Raw genomic sequence first — 22,464 nt, forward strand, 5'->3', positions numbered from 1 at the left:
AATAAATTTATATATATATATAAAAAAAAATCTTTAAAGTAAATATTACTTTTCATCTCTATGGTACTCTGTCAACTATTAAGCACTATCATGTTATACATGCTATATCACTTTTACCTTCAGAATGGCCCAGTAAGATTAGTATTTATTATTCTCATTTTACAGATATATAAACTTAGGGTAAATGACCTAACTAAATTCAAACTGGTATTAAGCTACAGAGCCACGTCTCAAACCCAGTTCTTCTGGCTACCCCAACACTCAGTTTCCAAAAACAAAGCAAAGTCCTTCAAGTAGCATCCAACTAAACATACACAACTGAGTCGCTGAGTGAGATGGTAGATGACCGTGGAGACAACCATGTAATAGCATCAACCTAACTAATAATAATAACCAAGAAAATTTAAGGACAACAGATTATGAAGCTTATATGCCTACTGATCAAGTTTTAAGAGTCTTCCAACCCTTAACAAGGAAGCTCACTTTCTCTAAAGGATTTAATTCAAATAACATTAAAACAGACCAACTCCATCTTTCTCCCCAAAGCTAAGACACATAATATTTTGGGTTTGAGGGAAATATTACAAAACTGGTATGGTAACAGATGCTGAATGAAAAACTCCAAACACTGAAAACTCTCATTCGCTGCACCCTATCGACCTACTTCTCTCTTAAGAAACAAGCACTGCTAAAAGGCTGGTAGGCTACTTTTCAGAATGTTCTATACGCATCTATATGTGTGTTTGTGTGTGTATATATAAATGTAAACGTGTACATGTATATATGTGACATACATACTTTAAATACAATCTGGTGCAAAATTATACTCCTAGTAACTATTTAATATTGATCATCTTAAAAGCCTTGCTGGATTTAGCAGAACATTGAAATTCTTATAAATGATGACCAAAAATAATATTGGTCCAAAATACATCATGGTCTGTATTTTGTTACTGTCTGATATTCAAAAGTTTTGTTCAACTTATAAATATTTCTCCAACCTGGAAAATATGTTGACTATAATACAGCACTTTATAGCTCATACTCTCCAAAACTTTTATCTATTATTAAAATGTTACAATATGAAAATACTTTCCAGGGCAAAAGAGACATCCACAATGACAGTAAATGTTCCCAGTAGCAGCTTTAAAAAAAAAAACAAAAAAAAACTACTTTTCTTAGTACTCTTTAGTTTTCTCTAGAAACTAAGAATATTAGAACTAGTATTCTTTAGCTTTCCAAGTACTTTATAAAATTATTTTACAATTTTATATATTAAAACCAACTTCTCTGAGTATTTAAAATTTTATATACACCAACTTTTTTGAATATTTCAAACCAGCCAATATTTTAAATATTTAAACCAATTCTGAGAGGTAGTCAGGGAAGGTATCACTATCCCTATTTTTAAAATGAGTAAACTGAAGCTAAGAAAAATTAATTAGAAAACTTATTCATTAGGGTTAATATTTAAGAGATCCTAAAAGTTATCTTGTCTAATCACATTTTATAAATGGTAAAACAACTACCTCCTTCCTTGCCAACTGTAATCTATCACATCTTACTTTGAAAGCAACCACATTAATTTTGTAGCATTGTTGTGCCTTACAATACCTGTACAAGGAGCTTTCTAAACAGTAGTCTATGAAAATTTAAAGAAAGCAGTTACAGAGTAGCCACCATTATTAAAATGAAAATCAGAAACATGCTAATGATACAGGCTTATAGAGTAACTGTATCCCTCTCCTACGAAGAAGGTATAAGATAAGTAAAAAAGGCTTTTTTTACTTTTCTGCAGAGGGCTGGGTTGCTAGAAAACTGCTGGCTAGGTGGGTGTCATTGTACAATACCTCTCTGCCAAGGAGTGCGTGTTTTCCTCTGGCGCCCTATTTTATGAGCAGGAAAGCAGCAGCCTAGTAGTTTGTTCCTCATTCTGGTCCAGGGTTAGCATAAAGGGAAAATAATTTACTAAGAATCACCAATTCCCACTCCTCCTCCACCTACAACATACATGAACACTACCGAAATCTCACTCAAAAAATTATACTGAAAAAGTGAAAACAATGAACTGAGACGCAGAGAACAGAAATTTCTTCTTATTTGGCAGCTAACTATACACCTCTCATAAACTGTGATTCTTAAGTTTCATCACCTTTGGGTCTTGATTCTTCATCTGTCTATTAAATGATATACTATCACAAGTGTTTCAGGTCTAAAATTTGTAATTTCTGGAAATCAAGTTTAAGCATTAACAAGGAAGTAAACAAGAAACCCAATCAAAGAACCTATAACTACAAATGCTTAACATGAGTGTAATGGTCTTTAGCTACCCCATTCTAAAATCAAAGAGAACAGAAATGATTCTCCACGAGAGAAAACAAAATGTATAAATATAAACAAACATGTACATATATAAAAATAAGTCTTCAGTTTAAATTTCCCCAGGAATCCAAACAACCACCTTCCTTTAATTTCAGTTCTTTCCTATGTTTTTTGTAACATTAAAATAAAAAGATGTGAATTTTAGCTCCTCTTAATTTTAGAGGTACTAAATAACTGATAAGTAATCTATTAACCGTGAAATGGCCAAAATGAGAAAAAGAGAAAGAATAATTCATTTGTCAATTCTCTTCATTACAAACCATATTAGCTGGAATTTCTCAAATAAATATGGGTTCTATTTCTAATAATACAGTATTTAAATTCACCACAATTCCATGTTCACAATAAATTGGTTATTGCAGACAGAGTTATGATAAAAAACGTGACCAAGAGGAGCTAAGAAAACACTCAATGATACAAATAGGCTCAATGTTAAGGAATTCTAATAAAGTTTCATTAAACAAAATTTAAATCTTTAATTTTATTCATAGACCATGCAATTTACTACTTAACTTCTAATTGCATATCAGAACATCTGGTTGTATAAACAGAATTTAAAATCAGGCAAATTCCAAGCAGAGTTGCTTTAAAATGTCCTTACATTCACAAATACAATATGATAGAGAGGGTCAATCCTTATCTAAAACAACAAAGAAAAAAAAAAAAACTGAGTAAGATAAAAGATACTAAAAGATTTTGCCCCAAGCCTTTTTCTCTTCTTTTTCTACATCATCTCCCCCTAATCTCCATCTCTAGCCTATTCTCTAAGTGCTTGACCTATATCCAGCTGGTTATCTCCACCTTGATGTCCCATAGACACCAAATCTTCAAGATGCTCAAAACTACAACTGTATTCAACAAACTAGTTACACTGTCTTTGGGTGGTTGAGATATGGGTGATTTCAATCCTCCTTCCATACTCTTTTATTCTAGGTGGAAAAAATGATCCCTCATCCAACCCACCAAATTATCTTTCTCCTCTAGTGTTTTGCTCCTCCTGATTTGCCCTATTAATGATTGGTACCATATCATTTTATCTACATTGTCACTCAGCCAAAGCCCTGTGGCACCACCCTCTTCCTTATATCCAGCTCCCTATTATTACTAAATTTATTTTGCATTCATCTAGTCATCTCTTCCCCATTATTACTGTAGTTGAGCTCATCTTCTCTATACTAATTTAACTTTCCTTCCCTCAATCTCACCCCTCCATTGACCTGCCCTGTTCCGCAAAGATATTAATCATCATTCTAAAATACAAATTTAAAACTTGTGCTTTTATTAAAAACCCTTCAGAATCTCCATTCCCTTCTGATTAAAAATGAGGTCTTGTGCATAGTATACAAAGACCCTTCATCAGAAGACCCCTGCCTACCCCTCCAGCAGTCCTCCCAACCACCTCCCCTACCCAAAGCTGCCATTTCCTTGAATATGATCTTTAGCCTTTGCCTTACACAATGTCTCCTCCATCATACTGTGTACAACATGATATACACAGAAGAGTATACACATACTGTTTATAAACTGTCTACACCACTACTCTTTGTATCATAGTATTCATATCACGTTAGCTTCTTACCCCTTGTGGTGGTCCATTCCCAACCCCACCCCTATTAAAATATAAGCTGTCTGAGAAAAAGGACATAGGTATCTGATTAACCTGGTAACCACTCTGCAGAATACAATGCCTGATAGATGGCAAATACGCATAAATAACAAGGCTCAAAGGACCAGCCACTACTTTCCAGCATTCCTTCCAACCACTAGTTGCTATTACATTAGAACCTTCGTGGGTTATTACTGCATTCTAGCAATTTGAAAACTGTATTATAGTTAAAATAGAATGAAAAAATTGTCTGACAATCTTGAGGGACTAGCAAAATAAAGGAAGCACTCACAGAATTATTTGGAACCACTCTCTGTTAACAGCTCTAAGATGCCTGAGATATCTAATCCTTTGATTTTGCAAATGAATCCAAGTACTGACTGGGAAATTTTGTACTAGGAATGATGGGGCAGCCTCTGGCCTACTCCTTTGGGATATCAATCCTCTTCAGCTAAGTTGGTCACAACTCTTGTTCTTGTAATTGCCACCAAAGCAGAGAGAGGCCTCTAAAAGAGGTTCTGAGTTCTCTGACAGAATGGGAACAAGAATTTGGAAAATTCTGCCCAATAAGAGGAATTGCTATAAAAATAAAAACCACTTTTCTTGGTGTAAAAAAAACAAAGCCAAACATGTTAATAATCCTTACAAAAGCAGTCACTCGTATTTCAATAAAGCATTAAAAGGGGGGTGCACTAACTGGTTTATTAAATGCTTATAGAAAAACTACTCAAAGCTAGAAGTCATTTCAGCAACTAACATACAACATGGTAAAAACTCATTTTGATGATTTTTATTCAAAGGTGTTGGTATTTAGCCAGGCACAAGATAGATAACCTGCACATAGTTTTAAAGCTTTTATTAGCTTTTATTAGTTTTAAAGCTTTTATTAGGTAAATGCATATTAGCAGGAGACTTTCTCCCTATTTCAAGAAAACTACACAGGCAACTACTTTCACAGTGGTCCTTAACTTTGGGCAATACTTTAAAAAACATTCTCAGACTTCCCTGGTAGCGCAGTGGTTAAGAATCCCCCTGCCAATGCAGGGGACACAGGTTCGATTCCTGGTCCAGGAAGATCCCACATGCCGCATAGCAACTAAGCCCGTGCAACAGAACTACTGAAGCCCGCACGCCTACAGCCCGTGCTCCGCAACAAGAGAAGCCACCGCAAATGAGAAGCCACCGCAAATGAGAAGCCACCGCAAATGAGAAGCCACCGCAAATGAGAAGCCTGCGCATCGCAATCAACAAAGAATAGCCCCCGCTCGCCGCAACTAGAGAAAGCCCAAGCACAGCAAGAACCAATGCAGCCAAAAATAATTTATAAATAAACAAATTAATTTAAAAAAAAATTCTCATTCATTCATTAAAGCAGTAAAGGAAGATTAGCTGATTTACTGTTATGTACACTGTTGAACAGTTTTTTAAGAATCTGTAACACGTGTGTACTCGTCACTAAATTAGGTCTGGGTTGTGTGCCCAATTAATGAGGTTTCTCTTCTCTTCCTTTAGTGAGTTAGTGTAGCTACACAATGAAAGTATCATGACTGGGAGACAGGAAGAAATGAACAAAGCTTTTAAAAGTCTGCTCCCTTTGCTGCATTTTTTATCAAGTTTTCAAGAAAGAATGCTCACTCTGCAATTAATACGAAAAAAACTTTTAGTCGATCAGAAGTCACTAAATGTGGAAAAACAAGAAACGTTCATTTCCAGTACACACCCACACAAAAAACTGAATGTAAACTCCAGAGGACAGAGGTTTTTGTGTGTGTGTGTGTTCTGTACACTTACATCTCTAGAGCCTAGAATAGTGTCTGCAAATCTGCACATGGTGGTAGGTGCTCAAAAAACATGTTGAATAAATATTTTCACTAAGGCAGCTTTTTAAGTTATTTTGTTTCTGTTTTTGATGTCAAAAAGGCTTATAAAGCCTATAAAAGAATATATCTTCCTGCTCAATTATAATTTCTGATTTGCAAGTAGCATGCTATTAACCAAGTTCTTAGGTTTCAGAGTGCAGTAAGGCCATAAGTGTATGGCCCATGGCCTATTTTTGTAGGCCCTCAAGCCAAGAATGGTCTTACATTTTAAAAGAACTGTGAGAAACCAACAAGACTATGCAAAAGAGACCATAAGCGGCCCACAAAACCTAATATTCACCATCTGGCCCTCTACAGAAACCGTGAATGGAGATTCCATTCAAAAGAGAATGAAAGTTTTTTGAATACGTACTTTCTCCTATGAATTGAATCTCTGTTACTAGAAACATATTTTTCACCTAAGACCTTCTCCATATCTAAACCTCTAAATTTTGGTTTATTTGATTTGATGAATACTAAGGAAATGGTTTTTTGTTTCATTTCTTTTTTTTTTTTTCACCAGAGCATAAGTGGTTATAACGCTGAGACTAATAAGAAGTAAAGGAGGATTAAAGTTAATTTATGTTTAATATTTTACATACTAAAACATCACAAAAACGGATAGAGGAAAAAACAAAGGACTACAAACAGAAAAAAAAACCCAAAAAATGCCAAATTGTATTTCAAAAGAATAGCAAGACTACATTAAGGGAGAAAAAACTAACAAAGCAATTTTTGAACACTGCATTTTGACTATATATCCTCAGGCTTAAAAAGATGAACTATAAACAACTACTAAATTCTAGTTAATAGGTTTGTTTTCAGACCTATGGTTTAGAATTCTGAAACTACTTTCTGCGTATTTTAGGACTGATAAAACAATAAGTAATTTTAGGATTGATAAAACAGTAAGTAAATATATTGTGGATAATGGGAACTTGTTTTCTCACTGTCAGAGAAAGGAACTACAGATTTGCAAAAGGGAAAGGCCAGAATGAACCCTACAGTGTTGGACTGTTATTGGAGATACGAAGAACTCATGGCTTTTTAGATAGGCAGATGGATAAACAACAAAAATTTGTGTGTGTGTGTGTATATATATATATATGTATATATATATATATATACACATATATGCATATTCAGACATATACACAATTTCTAGCTCAATCTGTTAACAGATAACCACCAGAAGAAACTAGGGTTCCTCAGAGAAATGGCTGATTCCAGAGCTGGGGTGGGAATATCTTATTATACAAGAAAGTGAGTACTCAAAAAATGATAAGCACATGTCGAAATGACACAGGCGCCAGCTTGAAGGAGCTCTGACATCAAAACACCCCAATGAATAAAAAAGGAATCTTTGAGTTCATACCGATATGCATAAATACATAAATGGGGAGAAGGAAAAGCTCTTATGGACTGCCAATAATAAATAAACAATAGACTTATAAAATCTGACAACCATCTTAGTCCCGATTCAGGCAAGAACTGGATGCTTAAAAAAAAAAAAAAAACAGAAAGAGTGAAGTTTGATGTTAGGACTCCGTGCTTCCACTGCAGGGGGCACAGGTTCGACCCCTGGTTGGGGAATTAAGACTCTGCAAGCCGCATGGCGTGGCCATAAATAAATAAATTAATTTTAAAAAAAGATATCTGCCACAAGGGAAGAACAGTAATTTTACAATGGAGAAACCTTGCAGAAAAAAGTCAACATCCCTACTAATGGGATAAATAGACATCACGTGCTTCCTGAGGACAAAATATTACTTCTGGATTATTCCTGCTAAAGAAGCATAACCTTAAACTAATCATGAAGCAACAGCAGACAAATCCATATTGAGGGAATTCTAAAAATAACTGGCCTATTCTCATCAATCATCAAAGGTCACAAAAGACAAAGTAATAACCAACTGCTCCAGATTAAAGGACACTAGACAGACATGACAAGTGAATGCAAGGTGTGATGTAGGATTTAGATTTACTCTCTTTATTCAGGACGTTACTGGTACAGACAGTGAAATCTGAAGGTCTGCAGACAACTGCATTATATCAATATTAATTTCCTGATTTTGATAACTGTACTATGGTTACATAAGAGAAGGTCCTTGTTTTCAGAAAATACAGTTATATTTAGAAGTAAAAGGCATTAATTGCAGTTTACCCTCCAAATGTTCAGAAAAAAAGTTTACATGTGTCGTTCATGTGTATGTAAAGAGAGAAAGAGAATAAGAAAGCAAATATGATTAAATTAACTAGATAGAGGAATCAGGATGAAGTGTACATAAAAATTCTTTATCACTCTTGCAACTTTTCTGTAGATCTGAAGTCGTAAAAATAAAGTTTAAAAAGTGGGAAAAAAATAGTTAATTTATATTTGGACATTATATCAGCAAAAAGAATTGTGAAAAATCAAGTGATGGTTCTCCTTTACACAGATGGTTCTCCTTTACATCTCAACCAGGAGTTGAGACCCGGCCCTTCTAGTCTCAGCTCTAACACAAAGCTGCTTTTCCTCGGTAAAATCACAATGGCAGGCCTCAGTTCCCTGGTTTGTAAAACGAAGATAGCACCTATCCTACTTTTCTCACAAATTAATCCTAAAGATCCACAGAAACATAATAATGGTTGGGGAAAAGAGGTGCATAAAACACTATATATTATAAAGTGGCTCACTTTTAACAATGTTTGGTATATAAAAAATACTTCAAAATTACACAAGCCAGATATTTTTTTCACCATAGCAAGTGGCTGTTTTAGAAACTAGACATTTGCTATGTGTTTTGGTTTGCAAAAAATTTAACTTATTCAACATTCTTTTTACCATTTCAATAAATTCAAATACCTGTATCATTTTTTTTAACCATAAAACTTTACAGTATCAAAAACATTACTAAACTAAAGAAAGTCATTAACCAGGACTCTGTCAACCTTTTTAAAAATATTAAGATACAGCTGACATACAACTTGTATCAGTTTCAGGGGTACTGGTCAATCTTTTAGATACTGTGACCCAGATTAAAAAGATTATATCATTTCCCAAGTTCCCAAGATCATAAAATACATGATCCAAACTTTTCATCCTTCACTCACAAGCCCCAAGGAATTAAATCAAATTCAGAAAATTAGTCTTTATAGAAGACAGAAAAAGAGAGACACCAAATTTTTTTCATGCACTCATGCACTCAAATCAAGGAAAAGTTTGTTTCAAAAATAAAAATATTCATTAATTTATCCTTCCAAATTCATAAGGGTTTGGTCACCACTTAAAAGTATTTTTTAATTGTTTACATGTGGAGACTAATTAATATCTCACTCACAAAAGAAAACATCCTTAAAACTGTGTTCTCTAAAAACAGTTATGATTCCAAAATGCCAAATGGAGATTTAATACGACAGACAATTTAGTTTAAAACAGGGTAGCTTGTCTTATTTCCCCATTGTTGAAAATATAAGATCACATTCTTATTTAAGAAGTCTACCTGCTCAATCTCACCCAGTTCCTAGCAAAGAAGCAAGCCCAGAGTCAGTAATGCCTGCCCAGCCTCACTAGCTCTGCAGCAAGGTCATTGCACACAAAGCTGATGAGGTGAAAGAAAAAGGATTACAGGAACATAAGTTCAAAGAGGGTATGCTTTTTGCTTGTCTTGTTTACAACTGTATCCCAGCAGACAGAAAAATGGCTGGTGTATGGTAAGCATTCATTAAGTACTGGTTAAATGAATAAACAAATGAATGAAATCCTAAGTCTTTATAAAGTATACTAGTCAGCCTTTATAAAGTATACTAAGTTGCAGAATTATTTTAAAAACAAATTCGGCATACATTAAATTAATAGCCACAAACTGTCTTTTAAAAACATGAACAAATAATCTATATTCCCCGTTCTGACTAAATAGTGTCAAAGTTCCTAACGTATTTCCTGACCTACAGTAGATACTGTAACATATTTACATATTTACATACCCTTCCTTGACTTTAAAATATGGTGTATCAGAAACCGGCAAAGCAGAATTACAAAGACGAAATAAACGCATAAACTCAGAATCAGAAAGATCAAATGCATTGTGTTTACCATCAAACTTAAGATAGAACTAACTCAGACAAGGAATCAGAAGCTATAGAAACATTTCTCACCAGCATTTATTTCTCATAATAGTACCGCTAACAAAATCTGCTCCTTTATAATTAGAAAATCAAAAATTTGATTTAGTCTTGTTTTTCCATTACTACACAACATCTGTCAATGATCTGTTGTCATCTTATAGTTTGAAGAACTTCCTCAAAATATAAGATGTATTTTACTTCCTACTACCAAATTCAGAGATTTGCAATTTACTCATATTATATACATAAGTAATATTTCTTATACAAAAAACTACATGGAGCAGAATGCAAGTAAATGCACAAGAGTTCAGATATGATTTATACTCACTACTGAGCACAGTAACTTTTTTTTCACTTAACCTATTTTCTGTGAAAAATTCAACTTATTCCCTACATGTTCTCTTTAAGATTACCAACATATTCTAAGTGACAAACTTTATTCTGTTTCCCAAGTACTTCCCACATAATCAAGACATCATTTCACTACCAATTTAACCCTAAGTATTTTCCACAGGGCCTGCCTTACGCGGGTTATAATCATCTTACTATGCTTCTTGTGTCCACGCTGCTGGAAAAGCAGTCTGCACAAGCAGGAGTAGAGAGGCGCAACCCTGAGAGAGAGGGGTAGAGAAAGATGTTGAGAAAACGAAACCACATAAAATGAGCTCACGTAAGAGTTCAGGAGCTCAGCCAGTGTTCAAGGTCAAGATTGATTACATTCTCTCAAACCATTATGAGTTAGTTGTTGTCCAATAACAGGAAAACTGGCCCAGAAGAAATACCTAAAATTCCACGTACAAGCAGCAATATCAGCACTAATTCTAAGCCAACTATACTTCTAAAAAAAAGGAGCAAGTGATCATAAAATATGACTGTTTAGAAGACGGGGGAATACAGATGTCCCCTAAATGCCAATCAAAATTACTGTAACAAACTCAATGCTAGCCTAAAGTAAAACGGCTGAACTATATATATCTCATGAATTTCAATGTTGCCAAAAAATTTTTATATTTAATCCTGAATGACTGAAACACTCTCAAATCAGAGTCCCCAAAATCATTATTATCAATCTCAATTATCCTTGTATTCTAAATTTTTTAAATTAGTTAAAAACACAACTTTTACCATATGTTGTTTTAAAGTGAAAAACAAAGCAAAAAGGATTTGAAAATAGCATAATTACACAATACAAAACTTAGGATGGATTTAATCTAACTGGAATTTTCAATGGAATAGTCCCCTTCCCACTATCCCCTCTTAGTAAGAAGTGAAAACCATAAACAAATCAGAATTTTGATTTTAAATTTCCCATCTAAACTCCTATACGCCTACAATGCCATAAAATGACCTTCAAAATAATGCTTATACATACTAAGTCCTCCAATACATTAATTTCATATTAGTCAAAGAACCTTCCAACTAATAGGGAACCTAAAAACCTCAAATCAGTCATTTATTTCACAGAGGAGAAAACCAAATGTCCAGAAATGTTACCTGCCTTGGTCCAGGCCATTCAGCTACCTACTATATCATCAATCTATCCATCCAAGAAATCTTTATTTAGCATATACTATGTACTAAGGCACTATGCTATGTACCAAGGATATGAAGCAATAAAGGTATGTGGTCACTGTCCTCATGGAATTTACAATCTCGTGGGAAAGATTACTGCTAACTACTTAAAATTGTAGTTTTCACTAGAAGGAAAAGCACAGAGTGTTTTAAGACAGTTTAACAGGGGACCTAAATCCGTGATTCTCAACCATGGTCGATTTTGCCCCCCAAGGGGCATTTGGTCGTATCTGGAGACATTGCTGGTTGTCCCAGTAGGGCGAGCTAGTGGGCAGAGGCCAGGGTTGCTGCTAAACATCCTGTAATGCACAGGACAGCTCCTCATAACACGTAATTATCCAGCCCAAAATATCAATAGGGTCCAGGCTGAGAAACCTTGATCTAAACCACTGGGGGCAGGGAGGGGTTAGTGAAGGCTTCCTTCCTTTATAACACTAAGACTGCTACGTCTTTAAGGGATTTTCACAAGGTAGAAACAAAAAAGATAGACTAATTGTTACAATTGAAACTCCCACTGGAAAATCAAAACAGGAGAGAAAAAGGAGAGAGAGATTTCCCCCATACATGAAAAAGAAAGAAAAAGGCAATGTTTTATAGCTACTTCACATAAATTCCCTTTCCTGAACCACAAAGGGAAAATATAAAAACAAATTTCACATGCTTTTATTATTCCCATTACCTTTCCCACTGTTCTCTACCAACCCATGCCTACTACTAGATACTGGTGGAAAGATTATATTAAAAGTTCTGTAGTTAACCAAATGAACACTCTGGATACAAACTTGGCAATGGAATAAAATGAAGATGGGATTTCACTATTGATGTGAAAGACAAGGCACAGAAGAGGAAAATGTACTGGGTGTTAAAGTGACTCTGGAAAGGGCTACATCCTGAAACAAAAAGTAAGCTATCGGACTAACCAAAGGATCCTAAGAACAAAAGACACTAAGAATTTAGATATCCTAAAGATGAGTAAAGAATTTAAGAACCAAGGTAAATTCAAAAATTAAACTGCAATAATTTTCCTGATACATGCATATCAGATTCTTATAATGCATAAGAAATTCTTATATTTTCCACATATTATTTTAAGAGTTCCTATATTACTAAAATGCCCTCTCCAATTAAGTTATAATTTTCTAAGGAAAGGGTCCTGTATTGCTATTCTCTTTTCCTCTTTTCAAAAACAAAAACCCTACCACAATAACCTCCATACAGTAGGAGTCTTAAGGACAGAGTACAAATATGCAGCTCACATAAAACTGCTGCATTCCAGTAATCAACTGTGGTCCTAACGTAATCCACAGATTTAAACAGATAAAGATGAGACCCTTTCCACTGCAGTGAGAACTCTAAACCATCATAACAAGTAAATGCCACCATCTTTGAGCAGCAGCAACTACAATACCTTGTAATGGTAATAATTCTTCTGGAATTAACTGCTCAGGTCAAGCACTGACCGTTAGGGAATCTCATATTCCATCCTGGACAAATTTTCTTTCATCATTTCAGAACTGACGTTAGTGGTCATGGGATAAACTTTTATCACAAGGATGATGCTTAACTGGAAATTAAAGTTTTCCCACAAAACTAGCACAATGGGCACTTAAATATCAGTTCTTGAGCTTCAATCTCATTTAACTCATGATAAGTACGAGGGATTTACCACGTAAAGGATCTTCTGACAGTGCATTTGAAAATGGGGTAGGGAGGCACAAAGCCCCTTTGAGAAAAGGGTTGGGGGGGTGGAGGTGGGCGGAGGTGGGAGTGGTGGGTGGAGGCAGGCAGGCAGGCGGACACGCCAATCATGAGTCGGACACATCCTGCAGACCACACACTTTCAGACTGAGACTTAGCCACAATTTGCAGATTAAAAACCTATATTCTTAACTTTTAAAATCTCTGGCACGTTCCTGTTTTCAAGCCAAGATCTGCTTGCTTGTCTTTTTTTTTAATTTTGAAAAACCTGATAATTAGCAAGTTATAAAAGCTAAGCATTTCTTATTTTAAACATTACACTTAGAGCTAAATTGTGGTGCCTTATAAAGCAAATGGCACTTCTTGACAATTCAATGCTTCAAAGATACCTTTAAACTTGCCAGAGAAAGTTCTGTTGGGCTCAGCCCAAGGATACCTTTAAAAGACAAATTCACTGCAAGTAAACATTCTAAAACATCTTTTTCTCCTAATCCTGTAACTCAGATTCCTTTTTTATTTTTGCACTTTGCAACACGTGATTTAATGGAAAAACATCATTACTGAACTATTTCCCACTATATACTTCCTTGCAACAACAAATCTTTACTACATCAGCAAGTACTATAGATATTCTCAGAAACTATATTCAGAAATCAGAAAAAGCAGGATTATGTACTTTGAGTTTAAAGCAAAAAAACCGTATATTCTTCTGAATCTTCTTCAAAATCTATTGCCCTTCCTCAATTCTATGACTCTTACCACTTCAATTTTTAAGCCAACCCCATTTTCAAATATGGTGAAGTGTGAGCGTATTAGTAAATAGGAAGTTAAAAGATGTTTTAAGTTCTCTGAAATACATAAGGGGAAAAGAGAGAGTGCTACATAAACTAAAATGGGAATACTACTACAAATCTCAAGTTCTTGTAAAGATTAGATGAGAAAAGAGTTGAAACATCAAGCTAGCCATTTACATGTTAGGCTCCTTATCCTTAATGTCAATACTAAAATGAAAAACCAATTGTTAACACTTGTAATCCACCATGCTTTACTGTGACCAACCACAGTGTACTAACCACTTGTTTATATCTACCACGTGGCAGGGAGGGCTGGGAATGGAGGAGGGTGCATATTAGGAACCCCCAAGATAAACAGGAGAAGCACTCATCAAAAAGGCATAGGGTAAATCAAATAATTGCAAGGAAATAAGAGAAAGGATTTTTTTTTATAATTAAAAAAAAAAAAACTTTAACATTCTGTTAGTGCTATAGCACCACATGTAGCAAATAAAAAGGCTACAGACCCGTTGTTTTTCCCCCCTGCAAAGCCATGAAACTATTAGCAATAAATTGGAACATACAGTATCCTTACTTTTTATTCCAGATTTAAAGGACAAGAGTATTGTGGGGTGGAACCAAATTTTATAATTTGACCCAAATTATCAACTATAAATTCATAAATAAAATGGAAAAGATTCCCAAGTCTACTGCTCTAATTTGTATCAAGAAGAGATAAAAAAGAAAAGAAAATCCAGTATTCAAAAAGAAAATCCTTTCCAAAAAAAATGTTTGCTTTCATATAACTGTGTCACTGCTATCTAGTCTAACATGGAGAGTTTAATTCACATATTATCTAACTTTTAGCCTCTTAGCAGCTAAGTTTCCAAAACGTCAATTCTAGGGAGAGAAGGAGGGAGGGAGAAAAGAGGGACGGTGGGAGGGAGGAGGGAACGAGTTTTCTCCTTTTGGAAAACAAATAAAATTGTAAAACAGCTTTTTAAAGCATTGCCTTGTTCAGAATATCACTATTATACTACTGAATAGGGTATTAGCACTTCCACATGAAAAGTTCATAAAATTTACGTAAGTTTAGTTAACATCACATTAAAATATTTTTAAATAAGGCATACAGGTAAGGATAACTCTGGTTGTGTAGATATGTACTTGTTAAATGCTTGTTTAATGTTAGCATTAAGGTCTATTCCTACCGGAGTTTTAAAAGATTTTAATATATTTTATCAAAACTTGTGTCCCTTCAAACTAGTGAACTCAACTAAATAGTGAAAACTGGACACCTGCTTGTTAAAAATCTAGCCTTATATATGACACGTGAAGGAGCCTGTGGGAAATGCATCTCCAGCATCTTCCCTCTGCATGCACAACTCTCCCTGCCTGTCTTTATGTCGGATGATGAGAAGAGGGGGGGAGTAAGAATAGGAGAAATTGCAGAATAATCTCGCCTCCAGATCAACCATGCCCTTAGCTTAAGTCCCTAGTTGTCAGGTTAGCTAGCCAACAATATCTCAATTATAAACAAACACTACTTGCAATGTGACCATAGGTTATCACCCCTGTAGGTGCTCTTCCTGCACTACCCCCGATCAGGCCCTGCCTCATTAAGGACCCGGGAAAGGTCTGGGCGGTGAAGCCCGGCCTCCAGTTAAAATCCCGCAGGCCCAGGAAAGAGGTGGGAGGGCCAGGAATCGGCGGAACTGACCCGGAGAGACCTGCCGTAAGCCTCCGGGGGAGGGCCCAAGCGGGCCTTCCCTCCAGCCCCGCAGCCACTCAGTACTCTGCTGGAGACACCGGAACCTCCCTCCGCCCCGGGGCGGCCCTCTTCCAGCCCTCCCCACCGGAATCGGGGGAGGGGCGCCGGGGCTGAGAAACACCCCTCCCCCACGGACACAGCTAGGCCGCCACTCGCCCCACCCTGAAAAGCCCTGCGGGCCAGTGCCCACCCTCCCGCGGTGGCCTCGTCCCGGGTTGGGGGGAGCGTGGGTAGGAGGGGAGGTTAAAGTACAATACCAACCTCGCTATTGAAGGTTTTCACAGCCTCCATGTTGTCGGTGCGGAGGCCCAGAGCCCGGCGGCGGAAGAGGCGGCGGCCACTGCACTGGGTGGGGAGAACTAGACGGGGGCGGCGACGCGGCTGCGAGGAGGGGGCGCCGGCGGGAGGCCGGGCCGCTGCGACCCCGGGCAGGAGGGGAAGGGCAAGCACCGGCGGGGCAGGGTTCCCTTAGGGGCAGCGAGGCCCCGGCATGGCCGCTAGGGCGGGCGGAGCGCCGGTCCGGGGAACAGAGGCGCTGCCGGGGCTGGCTGGCAGCGGGCGGGGGAGGGGCTGGGCGCCTTCTCTTCTCCGCCCCGCTCGGTCTCGGGCTTCCACCCCGTAGCCCGGTCCCCTACACTCTCCACCCCCTTCTTCCTCTTCCTCCGACAGGCTCCTGTTTCACCTCCCCGCCGCTCGGGCCGTAGGAACCAGCAGCGCACGGCGAAGACGGAGGAGGAAGCGCTGGCAGCAGCGGCTGCGGCATCCAATATGGCGGACACGAGTCGGGCCGCGCAGCTCGGAGATCCGAGGCGCCCGCCAGCGCGCCCCCTGGCGACGGGACCGCGCAGGCCCGGGCCGCCGCGCGGAACCATCGAGCGCGCGCGGGCCAGAGCGTCGCCGCCAGGAGGCCCCGGTCATCTCGGCTCCCGGGGGGTCCCCTGCCCCTCACCCGCACCCCACCTCCTCGCCGCTGCGGGAGCGAGTGCTGCTGCCTCTTGCAGCGCCCTTGGGGCCACTGCAAAGCATTGCTCTAAGAAAAACCCAAATGTCCCCCCGGCAAGTTTAGGCAATAATATACACGTTTCCGTTGTTTCCATGTGGCTTGGCCCCTTTACACGAGGTTTAGTTGCTTTTCAGAACTTTACTGGACGTTGGCCTAAAGGTTAACAGCCGGAAAAGTTCCTAGTCAGTCACTTATTTGGTAACGATGTTCCCAAGCATTTTAATAGCGTCGAGAGAAAACGTTAGAAACAAAAGCTTTGGATCCGGGCGGGGGCAGGGGGACGAGGGAAGCACGCCTGCAGCGAGCAAGCAGCTCAGTGCAGGAAATGCACGCTGCATAAAATCCAGGGGGACCGGCGTGGTCTAGACAATGAGTGCATTTGTCTGTACAGCGGGAAGCCGTGCCCAGAACGCACAAGGTTTCCATAGGCGAAAGGGAACGCATCTTTTATGAAAGATGAATTATTCTAAAGGAATTTTGACCTAGGTTTAGAGGCAGAGGGTGAATACCGTATTCCTAGATGAAATAGATGCTGCTAGCAAAATGCCTTCTCTCTCACTTCGTGCAATGTAAGGTAACCGATACCAAATTCAAAGCGAGCATTTAAATTAAAAGTTAGGGGTGTATCACTGAACCCCAAACACCACTGTGGTCTTACTGGGAGTTATTTTTCAGCAATCACTTCTCCAAAGTTCACTCAAAGGAAAGGGGGGAATGATGACGGCAGAATTTTTCTCTAGAGGATTGTTGGAATCAAGGTACTAATGTAAGAGCTGAGCCCAGAGCCGTGTGAAACTGAGGAAGGCAGGCGCTTCTTGACATTTTAGGGTCTGCTTTTTAGAGCCTACTTCATTGACAGCTTTAATACGGTGGCTGGCTACTTAGAAGGTAAAATGGATAACTTTTTCGTAAGAGCTTATATTTCCACTTTCAAAATCTCAAATGTGTCACAAAGTTCATAGGCCAAGCCATTATGATCTCTTGCCAACAATTGCAGTAGCCTCCTAACTAACTGGTCCCTATCATTCATCCTCCAGACTCTAGCCAGAGGGGAATTTTTTAAGACACAAATCAGATCAGGTCACTCCCTTGTTTAAATCTTTTTAAGACTTTCCCATTGCACTTCAGATATTATCTTAACCTCTTATTATGGCCCGAAGGTCCTGCCTATCTCAGCTCACACTACTTTCCCCGTCCTCTTTACTCTGGCCACAGTGGTCTCCTTTGTTCCTTGACAACACTGAGTGCTTTCCTACCTAGGACACTTGTGTGCCTCTGCCTTCTGGGGTGCTGTTGCTCTCGTTCTTTCCTAGCTGACTCCTCATCCTCTTTCCTCCTGCCAGAGGTTTCCCCTAATCAGTTCATCTACAGTAGCATGCTGTGACTTGCGGAAGTACCCACTCAGTTCTGGTCATGCCAGATTTTAACATTCAACATTTGCTGCTCTGGCCTATGAGGGATTATTTATTCAGTCATTCATGAATGAATGTTGACCGAATTACTTAGGCCTGAGAGATTAAGATGCAATACAAGCTAAAGAATTATATTTTTAAAAAAGAATTAAATCCGTTGTTAACATACAGCACTTGATTTCATAAAGCTTCCATAGCCAGAAGGATTGCAGAAGGCATATTTTGACCAAGGGACGGAAAAGAAAAAAAAAGAAAAAAAAAGCAGAGGACAACCTAAGCACACTCTTTTAGTGAGAAGGAAGTAAAGCAAGAGGAAAAGTAGAGAAAAGTTAGAGGAGGGTAAAGGGGAGTCTGGAGGCCCAGTGCAAAGAGTAAATGCAAAGTTTGTGCACAACTACACACACCTCTACGTTGTGAACATGTCAATGCCCATGTCTGTAGTTTATGTATGTGTGTATATTAGGATTCTGATTCCCGGGTAACAAACCAATTTGAGCTAGCTTAAGCATTAAAGAATTCACCATTAACATGCAGATTTTTCTCCTGTAACCCAAAGTCAGGAATGCAGATGGGCCTAAGGAAGGCACCCAAACCAGAATTTAGAAAGCCTAAAGCAGCCTTATCTGCTTACCTGCTTGAGTTTTCCTTCTGTCGCTTTATCCAACTCTCTGGTTTACACAGTGGGATATGACTGTTGCTCCTGGTTTTATAGTTCTAAACACCTAGAGGAACTGACTGATAGACTCTCCTTCCCAGTTCCAAATTCCTTAAGAGGAAAGTAAGGAACTGGATTGACCCAGCTTGGATTAGGTGATCATCACCGAGAAACTTAAGACCAATAATTCATTTTCTGAAGAAGATTAACATGGGAAATAGCGGGCAGGAGTAGCCCAGCCACTGGAAGCGATCTTCCCAATTGTGAATTATGAAACTCACATTCCAGAGTTTATGGCATTCTCTTCCAAGTGCGGTTATCATTGGCCTCTCCCCTAGGACTTAATCATTTTGGGGGGTAACTCATCGGCTCTAATTCAGCCGTAACCAAGTGGTCAGAGTCAAAAACAGTCTGGAGCAGCACTCGCCACAGAGCTTTCTGAGATGGTGGACATGTTCTATTTCCGTGATGCCCAATTCAGTGGCTCTAGCTCCGTGTGACTATCGTGCATGTGAAATATGGCATGCGCAACTGAGAAAATGAGGGGCTTTTTAAAATTTATTTATTTATTTATTTTTGGCTGAGTTGGGTCTTTGTTGCTGTGCACAGGCTTTCTCTAGTTGCATCCAGCAGGGGCTACTCTTCGTTGTGGTGCGCGGGCTTCTCATTGCGGTGGCTTCTCTTGTTGCGGAGCACCGGCTCTAGGCTTGCGGGCTTCAGTAGTTGTGGTGCGCGGGCTCTAGAGTGCAGGCTCAGCAGTTGTGGCGCGTGGGCTTAGTTGCTCCGCAGCATGTGGGATCTTCCCGGACCAGGGATTGAACCCGTGTCCCCTGCATTGGCAGGCGGATTCTTAACCACTGCACCACTAGGGAAGCCCAGAAAATGAGTTTTTAATTTTATTTCACTCTAATTGACTCAAGTTTAACTATATGCTAGTGGCCACCACATTGGAAAGCAGAGGTCTAGCTAGAGAGGACTTAGTCCCATCAATAGGGCACGTCCTGGATAAGGGGAATCATTGTGAGGTGGCAGTAAGCAAAAAACAATGATCAGCTATCAGAAGTAGCTATATATGTATATGAGTTATTTTTAAACAAGGGGAAAAAACCTGGAGCACTATCTAAACCAGAACTAATTTCCATCTAATGAAAAAAAAGAAAACTTGAGATTCCTCAGGAAACACTTCAGGAATGGTTTAGTAAATCAGGGCACAGAAACAAAATGGAATATTATATAACCAATTAAAATGATTAGACTGTGGGAAACAATACGATGGTTCTTCAGAAATCAAATAGAATTAGCATAAGATCCAGCTATTCCACTTCTGGATTCACCCAAAAGAAATGAAAACAGGGACTTGAGCAGATATCTGTGTCCCCATGTTCATAGTGGCACTTTCACAGTAACTAAAAAGTGGCAGCAACCCAAGTGTCCACTGACAGATAAATGGACAAACAAAACAGAATGGGGTATATGCATACAATGGAATATTATTCAGCCTTAAAATGGAAGGAAATTCTGACATATGCTACAACATGGATGAAACTTGAAGATATTATACTAAGTGAAATAAGCCAGTCACACAAAGACAAATATTGTATGATTCCACTTATATGGGGTACCTAGAATAGTCAAATTCATAAAGACAGAAAGTAGAATGGTGGTTGCCCGGGGAGAGTGGGAATGGGGAGTTAGTGTTTAATGGGCATAGAGTTCATTTTGGGAAGATGAAAAAGTTCTGGAAATGAATGGGGATGATTGCACAAGAGTATGAAAGTACTTAGTGTCACAGAACTGTACACTTAAAATGTTAAAATGGTAAATATTATGTTATGTTTGCTTAATCACAATTTTTAAAATATTTTTAATGGTTAGAATAAGACTAGAAATACAGGAAAGGGAAAATGAATACGTTAGCCTATTAAATACAAAAAAATACAAAACAAACTGTTAATGTATTGATATTTTAGTTTTTAAGAGTATATATGCAAAGATTGAAAAATGATATAAAAAATAAAGATAATTCTATTAGGGTGCTGGGATTGCGAGGGTTTTTTAAAAAATATTTTTGCCCCATTTCAATAATTTGGTAATTTTGTATCTTATTATTTTATTTTATTTTATTCTTTTTGACCCCACCATGTGGCTTGTGGGATCTTAGTTCCCTGACCAGGGATCGAACCCAGGCCCATGGCAGTGAAAGCACCAAGTCCTAACCACTGGACTGCCAGGGAGTTCCCAATCTTATTATTTTAAATGAGCACAATATAACTCACCAAACTTGATAGTGAAACCAGGTATATTTCCTGAGAGAATCATAAGATGTTAAAGGTACAAAGTAAATATTTTACTTCTACCAGCTTCACTTAAATTAAGTAGGAATTTTGAGTTTGGCAGATGTGTTTTGTTTTCTGTTAAAGAAGTGGTTCTTCAAATAGCTAAAGGTAAAACAGCACATGTTATCAGTAGTAGTGGTCAAAGATTTAAAAAAAAAAAATCTCTAAATTTCCAGGCTTTGTAGTTTGAGTATTGATTTAAGCTTAACCTTTGCCACTCAATGAGTAAACCAACAGATTCGTGTCTTTCTCCTTCACAATGAATCTTTCCTTACTACTTACACACACACACACTCCTGACCCAAAGTATATGCCCAACCCACAGACACAACCTTCAGTTGTTCCCCAGACTTTCCAAATGGACATGACTTCAAGTTGCTGGTGAGAAGGAGCTGTTTTGCCTGCCTTAAAGTTTTATGCAGCTATTGTGAAATGACAGAGGAACTTTCTGACTATAGGAATTTTCATTCATTTCAGATCATTGAAAAGGAGACCAAATTATTTTGTTGCAATACAATGAGAGAAGACTCAGGTATGATGAAAGAGGTCATATCACCCAAAAGGCATTTTCTTATATTCCTAAACTCTGTCTACCTTTCTGCTACAAACAGCTGTTATAAATTGAGGGCACTGTGCTAAGTGGCATCAACCTGGCTGTCCAAATAAGGCCTCACATGTTGACAATACATTGTGACCACTGTATTCCTCATATGTTGATGGATTAGTAACTCAATTTAATTCATCCAGAGTAGATCAGAGCCTCATGGACAAACCAATAATAACCAAACACAAGAGACTGACATATGCCCCCCAGAATGCAAGTTTATTAATTTACTATACGATATATCTCATTCAAGTGACTGGAATTCTCATGTCTACTATTCAAGGCAAAGTCTTCTACACCAAGATAGATGGGAAACTAATAATCTGACAGTTGCTTTGAATTATTAAATTGTGAAAAGAAACTTTTAGTGACTAGAACTTTTATATCCTTCCCCCTGACATATACCCAAGCTTCAGTGTTCCTTTTTCCTACACCATATTGAATAAACACTGCAAACATCTCTCTGATACCTATTTTGTTTTTATGCTAATATCTTTTGGCTCAATTTGAAGCCTATAATAAGACTAGCAAAATCATGGCTTTCTGAAGATTTGAGTTTATTCTTTATATGTCAATTTGTATAGATTTTAATCTAAATCAGAAGGTTTCAAGGCACTTTTTAAAAATCAGTTTTGGGTGGTGTTATACTCTGAATTGTGTCTCCCAAAATTCATATGTTGAAGTCC

At 38.1% G+C, this 22,464-nt stretch overlaps 1 protein-coding gene and 1 long non-coding RNA gene across 2 annotated transcripts in view; one reads left to right on the forward strand and one right to left on the reverse strand.

Moving 5' to 3' along the window:
• The window catches only part of SCAF8 (SR-related CTD associated factor 8), a gene marked incomplete at its 5' end in the record, with an annotated part of 76,516 nt that extends 59,985 nt beyond the window's left edge, over positions 1-16,531 (reverse strand). The window contains 5 exon segments of the mRNA XM_082404535.1: positions 16,030-16,082; positions 16,085-16,127; positions 16,130-16,312; positions 16,314-16,454; positions 16,457-16,531. Coding sequence (XP_082260661.1) covers positions 16,030-16,082; positions 16,085-16,127; positions 16,130-16,312; positions 16,314-16,454; positions 16,457-16,531 — 495 coding nt within the window.
• LOC309634523 lies at positions 10,577-17,417 on the forward strand. The gene is made up of 2 exons (XR_014248177.1): positions 10,577-16,117; positions 16,438-17,417. It is a non-coding gene; the product is annotated as an uncharacterized lncRNA (long non-coding RNA).
• The last annotated feature ends 5,047 nt before the right edge of the window (positions 17,418-22,464 follow it).

Source organism: Balaenoptera borealis (genome assembly GCF_965194805.1).
Source record: "Balaenoptera borealis genome assembly, chromosome: 9".
In the NCBI taxonomy this organism is placed as follows: Eukaryota; Metazoa; Chordata; class Mammalia; order Artiodactyla; family Balaenopteridae; genus Balaenoptera; species Balaenoptera borealis.